At 43.2% G+C, this 12,887-nt stretch overlaps 1 protein-coding gene across 1 annotated transcript; it reads right to left on the bottom strand.

Moving 5' to 3' along the window:
• Positions 1–10,604: 10,604 nt before the first annotated feature.
• On the bottom strand, positions 10,605–12,601 carry LOC104238724 (protein VAPYRIN-like). Its single transcript, XM_009793183.2, has one exon. It carries the CDS (start codon positions 12,387–12,389, stop codon positions 10,779–10,781), a length of 1,611 nt encoding a protein of 536 aa, XP_009791485.1. The 5' UTR covers positions 12,390–12,601; the 3' UTR covers positions 10,605–10,778.
• Between the last annotated feature and the right edge of the window lie 286 nt (positions 12,602–12,887).

The following is a 12,887-nucleotide window of genomic DNA, read 5'->3' as shown; positions in this document are numbered from 1 at the left end:
TTATGGTACCATAATTTGCCACCCAATTCCATCGATTCCTTTGCCATGCTTGCAGATTCGTTCGTAAAGGCACACGCTAGAGCAATAAAAGTTGCGACTAGGAAGTCAGACCTCTTCAAAGTGATACAAAAGGACAATGAGACGTTAAGGGAATTCGTATCTCGGTTATAGATGGAACGCATGGACCTACCCCCGGCCACAGACGATTAGGATGTTCAAGATTTCACTCAAGGTTTGAACGAGCGAAGTTCGGTAGCATCACGATAACTTAAGCAGAATTTAATTAAATATCCAGTTGTAACCTGGACCGATGTGCATAATCGATATCAGTCAAAGATCAGGGTCGATGATGATCAATTGGGAACCCCTTACGGTTATGTTTACTCAAATAGGCACGTTGGCAGAATTCACAGGGACATCAACATAGAACCACGAGCTAACAGAGATTGTTAACAACCATACAACACAGAACGCAAAAAAATAGCCTAGGATGTAATCCCACTCGAAATGATCGAAAGAATAATCAAGGACAGAGCTCCCGAGGGCTCATGTGTAAAAATTTCTTCGATAAACATATCGAGCCCACAGAAGCACCACGACTATCAGAATACAACTTTAGCATCGATGTGTCAGGTATTTCATCAGCCATTGGATGGATCAGGATACTAGATAGCCCAGGCCCCTGCAGACCAACCCAGCTTTGAGGAATCCTAATCAAATGTGCAAATACCATGGTACCCGTGGTCACAAAATCAAAGATTGCAAACATCTGAGAGATGAGGTAGCTCGTTTATTTTACGAGGGTCACCTTCGGGAATTCTTAAGTGATCGAGCCAAGAACCACTTCAAATACAGAGATTCAAACAGACAGAACGAATAGGAAGAGCCACAACATGTAATTCACTTGATCGTTGGTGGGGTCAATATTCCGCAAGGACCGGTATTTAAATGCACCAAGGTGACAATCACAAGGGAGAAGCGAACTCAGGACTACTTACCAAAAGAAACCTTGTCTTTCAACGACGAGGATGCAGAAGGGATCAAACAACCTCACAACAAAACACTGATAATATCTATCCCTATGAATAAAATTCAAGCTAAACATGTGTTGATTGATCCAGGTAGCTCGGCAAATATTATTCGATCAAGGGTCGTAGAGCAACTCGGCCTCCAAGATCAAATCGTGCCTGCAGCTCGGGTACTTCACAACTTTAACATGGCAAGTTAAAATATGGCCGGTACCATCCAAGAACAAAGCTCTATGTGATCGAAGGCAACATGAGATACAATGGGTTGCTCGGGAGAACTTGGATCCATAACATGAGGGCAGTACCCTTGACGCTTCATCAAGTCCTGAAGTTCCCAACACCAGAAGGAATCAAAACGATGTACGGTGAACAACCCGCCGCCAAATAAATGTTTGCAATAGATGAGGTAGAACCAGTGTCGGCGCTTTCATCAGCAAAGGGATCAGAGTCGAAAGAAAAGCAAGAAGTCAAATAGCAACCACAGTCACTGGCCTCGGCCTGATTGGAGGAGCAGGAAACTTTCGAGGATGATGATTATATGATACCTCGAACCTTCATAATCCTCGATGATTCTGATGCAACAAAGTCAATGATCGAAGAGCTGGAACAAATCATACTGATCGAGCATTTGCTCGATCGAAAGGTATACCTGGGCATATGGTTAACTCCTGAGCTCAGGAAAAAACTCGTTCAATTCCTTTTAAATAACATGGATTGTTTTGCTTGGTCCCACCTAGATATGACAGGGATCCCACCAGAGATCACTACCTCAGTCCGAGGTAAAACATGAATTCATTAAGGATGGGGTAACAAAACTTCTCAATATAGGGTCCATTCAGGAGGTAAAATATCCTGAATAGTTAGCAAATGTAGTTGTATCCCTATAAAGGGAAACAAACTTAGAATGCGCGTAGACTATAAGGATTTAAACAAGGCAAGCCCTAAAGATTTTGTTCCTTTGCTGAATATCGATTGCATGATCGATGCCACGGCCGACCACGAGATCCTTAGTTTTCTCGATGCCTACTCTAAGTACAATCAAATACAAATGAACCCGGAGGATCAGGAAAAGACTTTGTTTATCACTAAATACGTCAGCTATTGCTATAATATAATGCCGTTCGGACAAAAAAATGCTGGTTCTACTTATCAACACCTAGTAAATCGAATGTTCGGAGAACAAATAGGTACATCAATGGAGGTGTATATAGATGATATGCTAGTTATGTCCCTGCGAGCAGAGGAAAATTTGAAATATTTGCAGGATACCTTCGACATACTAAAAAAATACAACATGAAGCTCAACCCGGAGAAATATGCATTCGGGGTCGGTTCGGGCAAGTTCCTCGGATTTATGGTATCAAATCCGGGGATCGAAATCAATCCCGATAAAACCAAGGTAATCGAGACATCACAGTTGATGATAATGTCAAGGCTATATAAAGGTTAACAGGGCGCGTAGCCGCTCTGGGTCGATTTATTTTGAGGTCCTCAAATAGGAGCCACCGGTTCTTCTCACTGCTTAAGAAAAAGAGAAATTTCGCATGGACCCCAGAATGTCAACAGGTCTTGGAGGAACTCAAACGATACCTATCGAGCCCTCTATTGCTTCACACGCCAAAGGCAGACGAGCAACTTTACTTATACTTAACGGTCTTAGAGATAGCGGTAAGTGTCTTAGTTCGAGAAGAGCAAGGTACACAATTTCATGTTTAATATGTTAGCCGGACCCTAGGTGAAGCTGAGACCCAGTACCCGCACTTAGAAAAATTAGCGCTTGCTTTAATAAGCGCCTCTAGGAAATTAAAACCATATTTTCAATGTCATCCAATTTGTGTTGTCACCACCTACCCCCTTCGCAACATTTTTCACAAGCCTGAACTCTCGGGTCGATAAGCCAAGTGGGCCGTCGAGATCAGCGGGTACAATATCGAGTATCAACCCCGAATGGCCATCAAATCTTGGTAGACTTAGAGGTCGACTTCACGCCACCCCTCGTACTCGAGGTCGAGAAGGGACTATTATTAAAATCAGGTACATCATCGGGGGTGTGGACCCTCTTCACAAACGGCGCTTCGAACGTGAAGGGGTTCGAGCTAGGCATCATTTTGAAGCCACCCACAGGTAATACAATTAGATAGTCTATCAAAACCTTGAAATTAACTAACAATGAGGCCGAGTATGAGACCATGATTGCAGGCCTCGAACTAGCTAAGAGCTTGGGAGAAGAGGTCATCGAGGCTAAGTGCGACTCCCAACTTGTGGTAAATCAAGTCAACAAAACTTTTGAGGTTCGAGAAGATCGAATGCAAAGGTACTTGGACAAACTACAAGTGTATCTACATCGATATAAAGAATGGACCCTACAACACGTACCTCGAGAAAAAATAGCAAGGCCGGTGCCCCTACAAATTTGGGATCGTCAATCGAAGTTGATGAACTTAGCTTGGGGACTGTCGTACAACTTTCGAGGTCAGTAATTGAAGAAGGGCACACTGAAATAAACTCGAAAACTCTAACCTGGGACTGGAGGAATAAGTACATCGAATACCTAAAGAACGGGAAGCTTCCACCGGATCCTAAAGAATCAAGGACTCTACGCACGAAGGCAACATGGTTCACATTGACCGAGGATGGATCACTATATATGAGAACGTTCGATGGACCGTGAGTAAAATGTTTGGGACCAGGAGACACCGACTATGTTCTACGGGAAATTCACGAGGGCACTTGTTGAAATCATTATAGTGCTGAGTCATTGGTTCACAAAATCATCAGAGCAGGATACTATTGGGAGAATATGGAAAAGAACACTAAAGAATTTGTTTGAAAGTGTTCCTCTTCTCTTGTATCTGTCCATCTTTCTGATGGTGAAGGAAGAAATTATGACAATAATTGCGATAATGGAAACGAAGCATGCGGCAAGGCCTACTAATCCAAGAACCCCAAAGGTATGCACCGATAATCCATCAGCCCAGAGAGCAACTCCACTCAATCCTATCCCCATGGTCGTTCATGAAATGGGGGATGGATATCATCAGCCCTCTACCATCGGCCCTAGGTAAAGCTAAATTCATTTTGTTTATGACTCACTATTTCTCTAAGTGGGTTGAAGAATAGGCCTTCCAGAAAGCCAGAGAAAAAGAAGTCATAGACTTCATCTGGGACCACATTATATGCCGATTCAGAATGCCTGCTGAGATCGTATGCGACAATGGAAAGCAATTCGTCGGCAGCAAAATGACAAAGTTTTTCGAAGACCACAAAATAAAAAGGATCCTATCGACGCCGTATCATCCTAGTGGTAACAGAACGAATCAACAAACAAGACCGTCATCCAAAATCTGAAGAAAAGATTGAACAAAGGTAAAGGAAAATGGATAGAAATATTTCCCGAGGTCCTTTGGGCGTATCGAACAACGTCAAAATCCAGTACGGGGGAAACACCGTTCTCTTTAGTCTACGATGCCGAAGCTTTGGTCTCGATCGAAGTCGGGGAACCTAGCTCCAGGTTTCGGTATGCAACAGAAGAGTCAAACCACGAGGCTATAAATATGAGTCTCTAATTGCTAGATGAAAGACGGGAAGCCGCCTCGTTCGAATGGCCACACAGAAAAAGCGTATCGAGAGGTATTACAACTGATGAACCAATCTTCGATACTTTAAAACCAGGGACTTAGTTCTGAGAAAGGTCACCCTCAATACTCGAGACCCAAGCGAAGGAAAACTTGGCCCGAACTGGTAGGGACCGTATCAGGTCCTCGATATTGTTAGAAAGGGATCCTACAAACTTGGCACGATGGACGATGAGCAATTACCAAACAATTGGAACGTGTCACTCCTCAAACGGTATTACTATTAAGGTATGATTTTCTCCATTTTCGTTTATATTTTATACTAACAAGTTGCAAGTGTTCAATTGAATACATCGAAGGATTCTCCATTACAAAGTCCTTAGGTCTGAAAGCACGCGTTGCACTCTTTTTCCCTTAGATCGGTTTTTGTCCCAAATGGGGGTTTTTGGCGAGGTTTTTAATGAGGCAACCATTGTTAGTGCTAACTTAGAGCAATTCAACAATATACGAGGCTTTATTACAATCAACCTCAAATACTGGGGGCATCACCCTCGAATGTCGGCTTTGTTATAAGGAAGATACTTCGTGTCGATAGGGTCTCGATAGGTAAAACTTTGTAAAAGCCAAACAGTCAAATGAACCGTGCCCATGTAGATTACTCGAGCCCTAAAGGCAATTATCTACACATGTATAATCTATTGAGAAAAGTATTTTTCCTTGACAAATATTTCATGCCTTAGAGAAAATTTAACTTTACAATTTCTTACTTTTGGTTTGTTGTGAAAACAGGCTTAAGGGCCGATCACAACCGAAGTTCAAACAACTTACCCCCTACTCGGGGACTACCGTCCAAAAAATCGATGTAATCGAACGATTAAAATTCCGAGATCATAAGACCTTAAAAAGTCAACCCTCGTTTTTATAGGCCACGACCACCCCACTCGGGGACTGACACTTCGAACAAGCTCGAAGTGTAATCGGTAAACAAGCCCAAGAGGCAAATCCCAAGTTAAAGGCTACATCTAAACTAACACGGCTCGAAGACGTCCGAATTTCATAGAAAATAGGCCTTTTAATATCTTCACAAAACCGGTTAAAAGGGCTATCCTCGGCAAAATTGTAATGGGTTTCGATAACATCAACCCTCGAAAACCCCAAAGGGGTACCGGATTGTTCGAACTCTCGAACAACCCTATTTCATGCTAAGGCATAACATATTTTTATATGATTAACTTTTTAAGCCGAAAAGGGAAAAGAGCCATTCTCTTGTGGCCATATCGGCATAATTCAAGAGCCTAAGAGCCATTCTATTTTTTGAGTTTGAGAAGTCATCCTCACTCAACTAAAACCTAAGGGTCATCGCTCGATTATAAAGACTGCACTAGTCGAACTTCGATCGAATTACCTAAACCTCGTACTTATGAAAGTTTTCAAGACGTGGACGAAACAGAATTTTCACAAGGCAGAAATTGAAATAAAGACAAGTCAGAGAGAAAAGAGATCTTTTAATATTTACAAGGACTGATCAGGATCGTACATAAAAATTCAAAAAAGAAAAAGCATAAGTGCCTTTTTCCTCGGGAGCTACATCCTCGCCATCGGGATCTCCTCCGCTTTCGGATCTACTCGCTCTTCCAGAATCATCATTATCAGAAGAGAGCAACGCTTTGGCTTCAGCCTCAAGCTCTTTCGCATTCTCGATCTCGACAAGCAACGAGCATGAATCATCTCAAGAGTCTCTCTTAGAGACTGTCACTTGGCATGATCGGCAACCCAATATGCTCGAGCCTGAGCAACATCAACAACTTCTTTTGCACGAGCTTGAGTGGCCTCAACGCCAAATCGGAAGACAGCCTCGATCGCCTCAGCATCGGCCTTAGCTATCTCAACCTAAAATTTCGCCACTGCAAGCTCGGTGTTCAACCAAGCCTGCAGTTCCTCAATTTTCTTGGCTTGTCCCAAGTTCTTCTCTTTCATGCCTTGGAGTTGGATTTCGGTTGAGGATAACTGAGATAGAGCAGCCTCTTTCTCTGAGGCAAGGCGGTCCATCTTTTACTTCCACACTACAGTCTCCGCCTTCACTTCATCTACCTCTCCTCAGAGTTGCACGATCGTTTCGTGCAGCTGCTGGACCTATGAGATCGAATCATTAACCATCACTCCCAAACCGTGGTCATGAGCGTCTAAGACCTTATTTACCTGCTCGGTCAATTCTCTTTGTTCTTTCTAGGCCACGGCCAGGTCAGCTCAGAGGATTTTGATTTCTTTTTCTCTTTGCTTACCGAGAAGCATAAGAGCGTTTTTCTCCTCGGTAAGCCCTTGAATTTCAGCCTCATATCGGCTAAACTCTCTTCAAGACTTAAAGAAACCCTCATGATAAAGTACCGAGGCCTACACAAATAGAAGGGAGAGATTAGGCAAGGAGAGAAAAAAACAAGTATGAAGACCGGCGTTAACAAAGAAAGTTAGGGCTTACCCGATTCAAAGCTTGATGGGCCTCATTGAAGAGACATGGTGCTCCCACCTCATCCATTAGAGTTTGATCTTCCTCGGTGATCAGACCTTGAAGGTAATTGGCCACCCCTATGGGGGCGGTAAAGACTCGTGCATCCTCCGGGACCATAATAATGATAGTCTGTTTGCACTCGGGATCAACACTGGGGGCTGAAAATTGGCTAGTCATTCTGAAACTCGAGGAAGATTCGACCAAGCTCCTCCTCAGTACATCTAAGTCATTCAAGCCAGCGTCGACCCCGGCAAAACAACTTCGGAAAAGGTCCTCCCTCCAAGGGCGCCTTCTACCTGAGGCTCCTTCATGGCTTGAGCCTCTCGAACTTCCCCTTCTGAGAATGAAGGAAGCAGCGGGGAGTCTCCAACTTCTATTGCCCCAAGTGAATCACTTGGGGCATTCTCTTCATTTCTAAGGGCATCGGAGTCGGGCCTTTCGGACATACCCGGCGACTACTCATCTCGGCGGGAGGCATCTTCGGTCTCCAACAACTTGGGGACTTTGCTCGGGTCCTCTTCCAAGACCCCCTCAGTTCGAGGCTGAATTTCTCCAACCCTAACCGACTTAGAGGCCTTTGGGGCCTCAGTGTTCCTCTTTACCCGGGCCACCAGCTCGGAGCCGTCATTTTTATTTTCTTCTTTTTTCTCTCCGAGCCGCTGAACTACCGCAGGCAGGATGGTGGTGTCTTTCTTCGTCTTACGAGCCTTACTTTCCTTGGGTTGTGGATCCTCGAAGATCAAGACCCTTTTTCTCTTTTTGTCCTTCGCCCGTTTCGGGGCTGGGGGCGAAACCTCTTCCTCCCCGGATGGGGACCTCATTACAACATCTTTCCCGAGGCCTGTATGAAGGGAAATCAAGTGAGTATGAAAAGAAACATTTTAGAAAAAAGCATCAAATATGTGAAAAGAGGCTTACCATGATTTTTGGCCTCTCATCGGCCCCTTGCCAAATCATGCCATGAGCGCTCAGCACACGAAGATGTCGAAGCCAGATTCCGAACCCAGCTCTAGAGGTTAGGAATTGCACTGGGCATTAAGAGACCGCTACATCATAGAAATGGATGTAGATGAGAAGAAGAAAGGAAACAAAATAATAAATGGAAGCTATAAGTAGGATTGTACTTGCGCTTCATATTCCATTTCTTGGGAAATGGCATCTTCTTGGCCAGGATTAGGTCAGAAGTCTTCACTCGAATGAACCGGCACATCCATCCTCGATCATTGTCCTCATCTATGCTCGATAAAAATACCTTGGTAGCCCGACGCTGAAGTCTTATTAACCTGCCACGATAGACGAGGGCTGTATAACCTGATGAGATGGTCGGGGGTAAAAGACATCCCCTCGACTTTGCTCACAAAGAATCAGAGCAAAATAACAATCGGCCAAAAAGAGGGATGGATTTGACCTATGGTTATTTGATATTGACGGAAAAAATCGACGATGTCGGGATCGAGAGGGCCCATCGTGAAAGGGTAAGTGTAAACACTTAGAAATCCTTCCACATGGGTAGTGATGTCTTCTTCGGGGGCCGAAATCACCACCTCTTTGCCTCCCCTGCAGTCTTTCTTTACCTGCTTAAGGAAACTCTCAGTTATCGAGCATATATATCTCGACATTGGCTCGCACTGACCAGGAACCGATGAAGTTTTCTCGACCTTGAAGTTAGAAGTAAGTTCACAACCCTCGGGAATGCACTCCTCAGGGCGCGGCTCCACCGTGTTTTACTGCCGCCCGACTGCGATGAAGAGGCATTTCCCTTTTGAGGAACAATTTTTGATATTTTTGCCATTTTTGTATAAGTTTAAAGAGAGAAGGAGATGATAGGACTTGGTCTTTGAAAGGGGATTAGCAACAAACCCTGGAGATTTTGAAGAAAGGAAGAGCTTAAGAGATGTGAAAGCTTAAGAGATTAGAAGAAAGTGAAAGTAAAGATTGAATCAATGAGAGAGGGAGCCTATTTAAAGGATTCACAGCGACGGTTCAAAGGCACTGATGGCCAACCACCAACTGATGCTCATTAATGACTTGGGGAACTGTACTGACGGGACATTTCAATTACTTCCGTCGCTTACGACACAAGAATGACGTCATGATAGGTCGAGGTACAAAGTCGAAAGCTCGGTTCGTTTCTTCTCATTACATTCCAAAAACGAGGGGACTATTTGTATACGGTTAAAACCGGGCCTACCCGATTTTACTCTTTGATTGAGACCGGGGAGTTGCATTAAAGGTCAACCTCGTAGTGGATCAGACCAGAGCACGAAGACAAGGTACCGAGTTCGAGAATCGAGGTGCCTGTCCCGATCGAGGCCAGTAGCGATCGAGACCAAATAGGGCAGACTTCGAGCAAAGCGCAATAATAGAATAGCGAGATATCCGTGACCGGTCGAAGATCATGGCGGAAATCCCAGAATAGATCAAATCAAGGGCGGTTGTTTAGGCTAATCATGGGATTTACTTTCGTAATTAGAATTGTATCATAGGTAGGATTCCTCTACTATATAAAGAGGGTTCTAATCATTTTATAGACATCTTACACTCTAAGATATCAAAGAAATATAACGCCTTTTCTTTAGTTCATTATCTTGTTCATCAGCTTGTTATATTTTAACTGTTCTTGCACCAATCAGTTCGAGGGTATTCGAGCTTGAAGGCTGAATTCCGTTCAAACAATGGTTTGCTTTATCTTATTGTTAATTTCTGTTACTAATTTTTACATTTATCAATTGGTATTAGGTAAAATCACGTGTCCTTAAAACCATATTATAAGTTTAATTGTTATCAAATTTTAAAGATAAACAATAGTAAAGGAAATGGTGACACTTTAAAGATGAATAGTTTCACATAATTTTAGACGATAGGAGCGTAAATGCAATAATTTTGAGAAGGAACTTGCTAGAAAATTGCTACTGGTCAGGTCCACTCATAAAGAATGCTAATTAGCCCATTAAACTATTAGTGTCCTCCTCCTAAAACCTTTGTGCTGGCCTATATAAATACCAATGTGAGTGTTGCAAAGAACACCCACAATGAATGTTGAACTATGAATGGCCACAATAAAACTATGAATAACGTTTATCATCATAAAAAGAATGGCCAGAGTTTTACGCAGTGAAAAATTCAATCTTAGTAGGCAGTGGAAAAAGGGAGTTCATCCGCTCCCGATGACAGGTGACACAAGTCGTGATTGCTGCAAATCCGCTTCCGCTAAGGAGAAACCCGCGGAAGTTTCCTGACTAGTATTTACTGGCTAAATACTTCAGGACTAGTCAGAGTTATAAAATCACTTTTGCAGATTGCACCATCAGTGCCATCTACACCAAATAAGCTGGCTATAATATGTACTTAATCCTCTCCTGATGTATTATGTTAAGTAGGCCTAGTTTAGTGGAATATATTTGTAAAGTTAGTTAAGAAATAGGACGAGAATAAAATCACAATTGGAGGGTGCAAAGTACAATAGAACAGAAGAAATCATTGATGGAATAGAAGAATTACAATGTTGAACATAGTTCACAATATATCACTGGTGATTCAATGAATCCTAGAGCTCTTGATCAGGGAATTTTCCACTAGCCAAGATCTACATCAATCATCCAATTAAGACTAGAATGAAACATTCTTTCCTCTAATTAACAGAGAATAGTTTTCAATTCTCAAAGTAAATCACACCACAGACAATGTTACAGTTCTATCAAAGCTACTCCGACTAACTCTTGCGTTATTACTAGCTTTTTTCTTGATTTTACGAATATCCATTTCTCTAGCAGCCACTTTCCTAAGCGGTTTATGTGCTGCCAGTGATTCCACCTTAGTTCCTTCTCTTTCTGCCCCACCTTGGATGAGTATCCTGGTGAGGCCAGAGTAATGCAACGACTCAGCAATCTGCAATGCAGTGACTCCCTTGCTAGTCCTTGCTTCAACATCCGCGCCTTTCTTTACAAGCATCTCGGCCACGTCAACATGGCCTGACTCAACCGCGCAGTGCAAGGCGGTGTAACCCTCTCCATCCTTTCCATCCATTTCAATTCCCATGTCTATCAAAGACCGAACCACGTCTATCTTCCCCTTGAAGGACGCCCGGTGCAATGCAGTCCATCCGTGTTGGTCACGGCCGTTGATGCTCGCCCCATTCTCGATCAACCTCTGGATGGTTCTTACATCTCCTTTTCGGGCTGCTACACATAGGCTGTCCCCTAAACGAAGGGCGTCAAAGAGCCTATTATAGCCATGTTCAGCGGTAACATCATACGCAGTCTTCCCGTACTTGTTACGGATGTTCTTCTCGGCTCCCTTGTGAAGTAAAAGCCGAACAATATGTTCGTCTCCGGATGCTGCAGCAATATGCAAAGGGGTATCACCATCGCCAGCATTTTGGATATCGGCTCTGGCACCGTTCACCAACAAAAGGCGAGCACAATCACGCCTTCGTTCTTGAACAGCAAGGTGCAAAGCTGTATTCCCATCTTTTGTGAGGGAATTCAAATTTGCCCCTTTTACAATGAGAAGTTTTAGCACTTCCAAATGACCATTTCCTGCAGCTAGATGTATAGGTCCCCAAGCTGACAACTCTGTTCGCTCTGAACTTGCTCTGTTTGCTAACAAAAGCTCAACAATTAAGGCGTCGCCAGAAGCCGATGCAGCCTCAAGTGGGCTTGAACCAGACCGGCTATGAGCTTCTATATTAGACTGGAATTCGAGGAGCAACTGTACAAGATCAGGCCGTCCTTGGGCAATGGCTAAGTGAAGCAATGTCTGACCTTCATGATCAACCGAATCGGCGGGCTTCCATTTCGGGTCACTCCTCTCCAGTACTTCTCTGATTTCTTCCATATAACCTTTCCTCACAAGATAACAGAGTACAGAAGAACCAACAAACATAACCTTGATAGCACTATCAATGAATACATGCTTCTTCTTGGTGGTGAACCAATCAATTGGAACAGAGTCCAACGTGGAACTAGAGCCTTTCACAGCCGCCCCAGGAGCCACGACACTATGCAAAAGAAACGAGTCATCGCAACGAGGAATTGACTCTGGAAGGTTTGTATTAGGAGGAAGAAGGTAAATGATCTCCAATTTGACAGCGGTTATCGGAGATATAATACCAGATTGTGGACGGACTGTGTAACGAGTCTTGTTCAGCGGCTGCAGCCTGAAAGCCACGGGCATGGTGTACATAACATTGCGTAGAGTTAACTCGCCCGAGCACTTCTGCCCTGGTTCAATTCTTATTGTCACCATGTTCGATGACTCTAAGCTTATGAGTCTATCCATTTTTTATGATGACTTTCACTTTCTGAAAACTTAATTCCTTAATGCCACTAATGAAAGGAGAAAAGGGATTGGTGGAAGAGTGAAGAGTTCAAATAAATATAAGAGGATGAAAACAGAAGCCGGCTCGAACGAGGTTATGCCATTTGGTGGTGTAAAATCCAATGAATGACTTGTTCTATTCGGTATCTGACGCAGTAAGACAGTTGTGGTTAAGAAGATAAATTAAAGGAACATTCGTTTAACGGAGATTAAGGCAAGGAATACAAGGGAAGAATTATTCATTCGGGAAATCGGATAGAAGATAAAAGTTGTGAAGTAAATTTTTACTTGCATAAAAAGTGAGACTGACAACGTGAATAATATAATAAATCACCTACTGCGACATTTTAACATACACTAACATTAAGAAATAAGTCAGTCAGTGCATAGACTCTCCATTCCTCCTCTGCCAATTTACGTGTTATTATTTTTTAGGTATGAATTCTTGATAAGGTATAT

This window comes from Nicotiana sylvestris, chromosome 9 (assembly GCF_000393655.2).
Source record: "Nicotiana sylvestris chromosome 9, ASM39365v2, whole genome shotgun sequence".
Lineage (NCBI taxonomy): Eukaryota > Viridiplantae > Streptophyta > Magnoliopsida > Solanales > Solanaceae > Nicotiana > Nicotiana sylvestris.
Note: the sequence above shows the minus strand (reverse complement) of the source record. Positions and strands in the feature narration are given on the sequence as shown.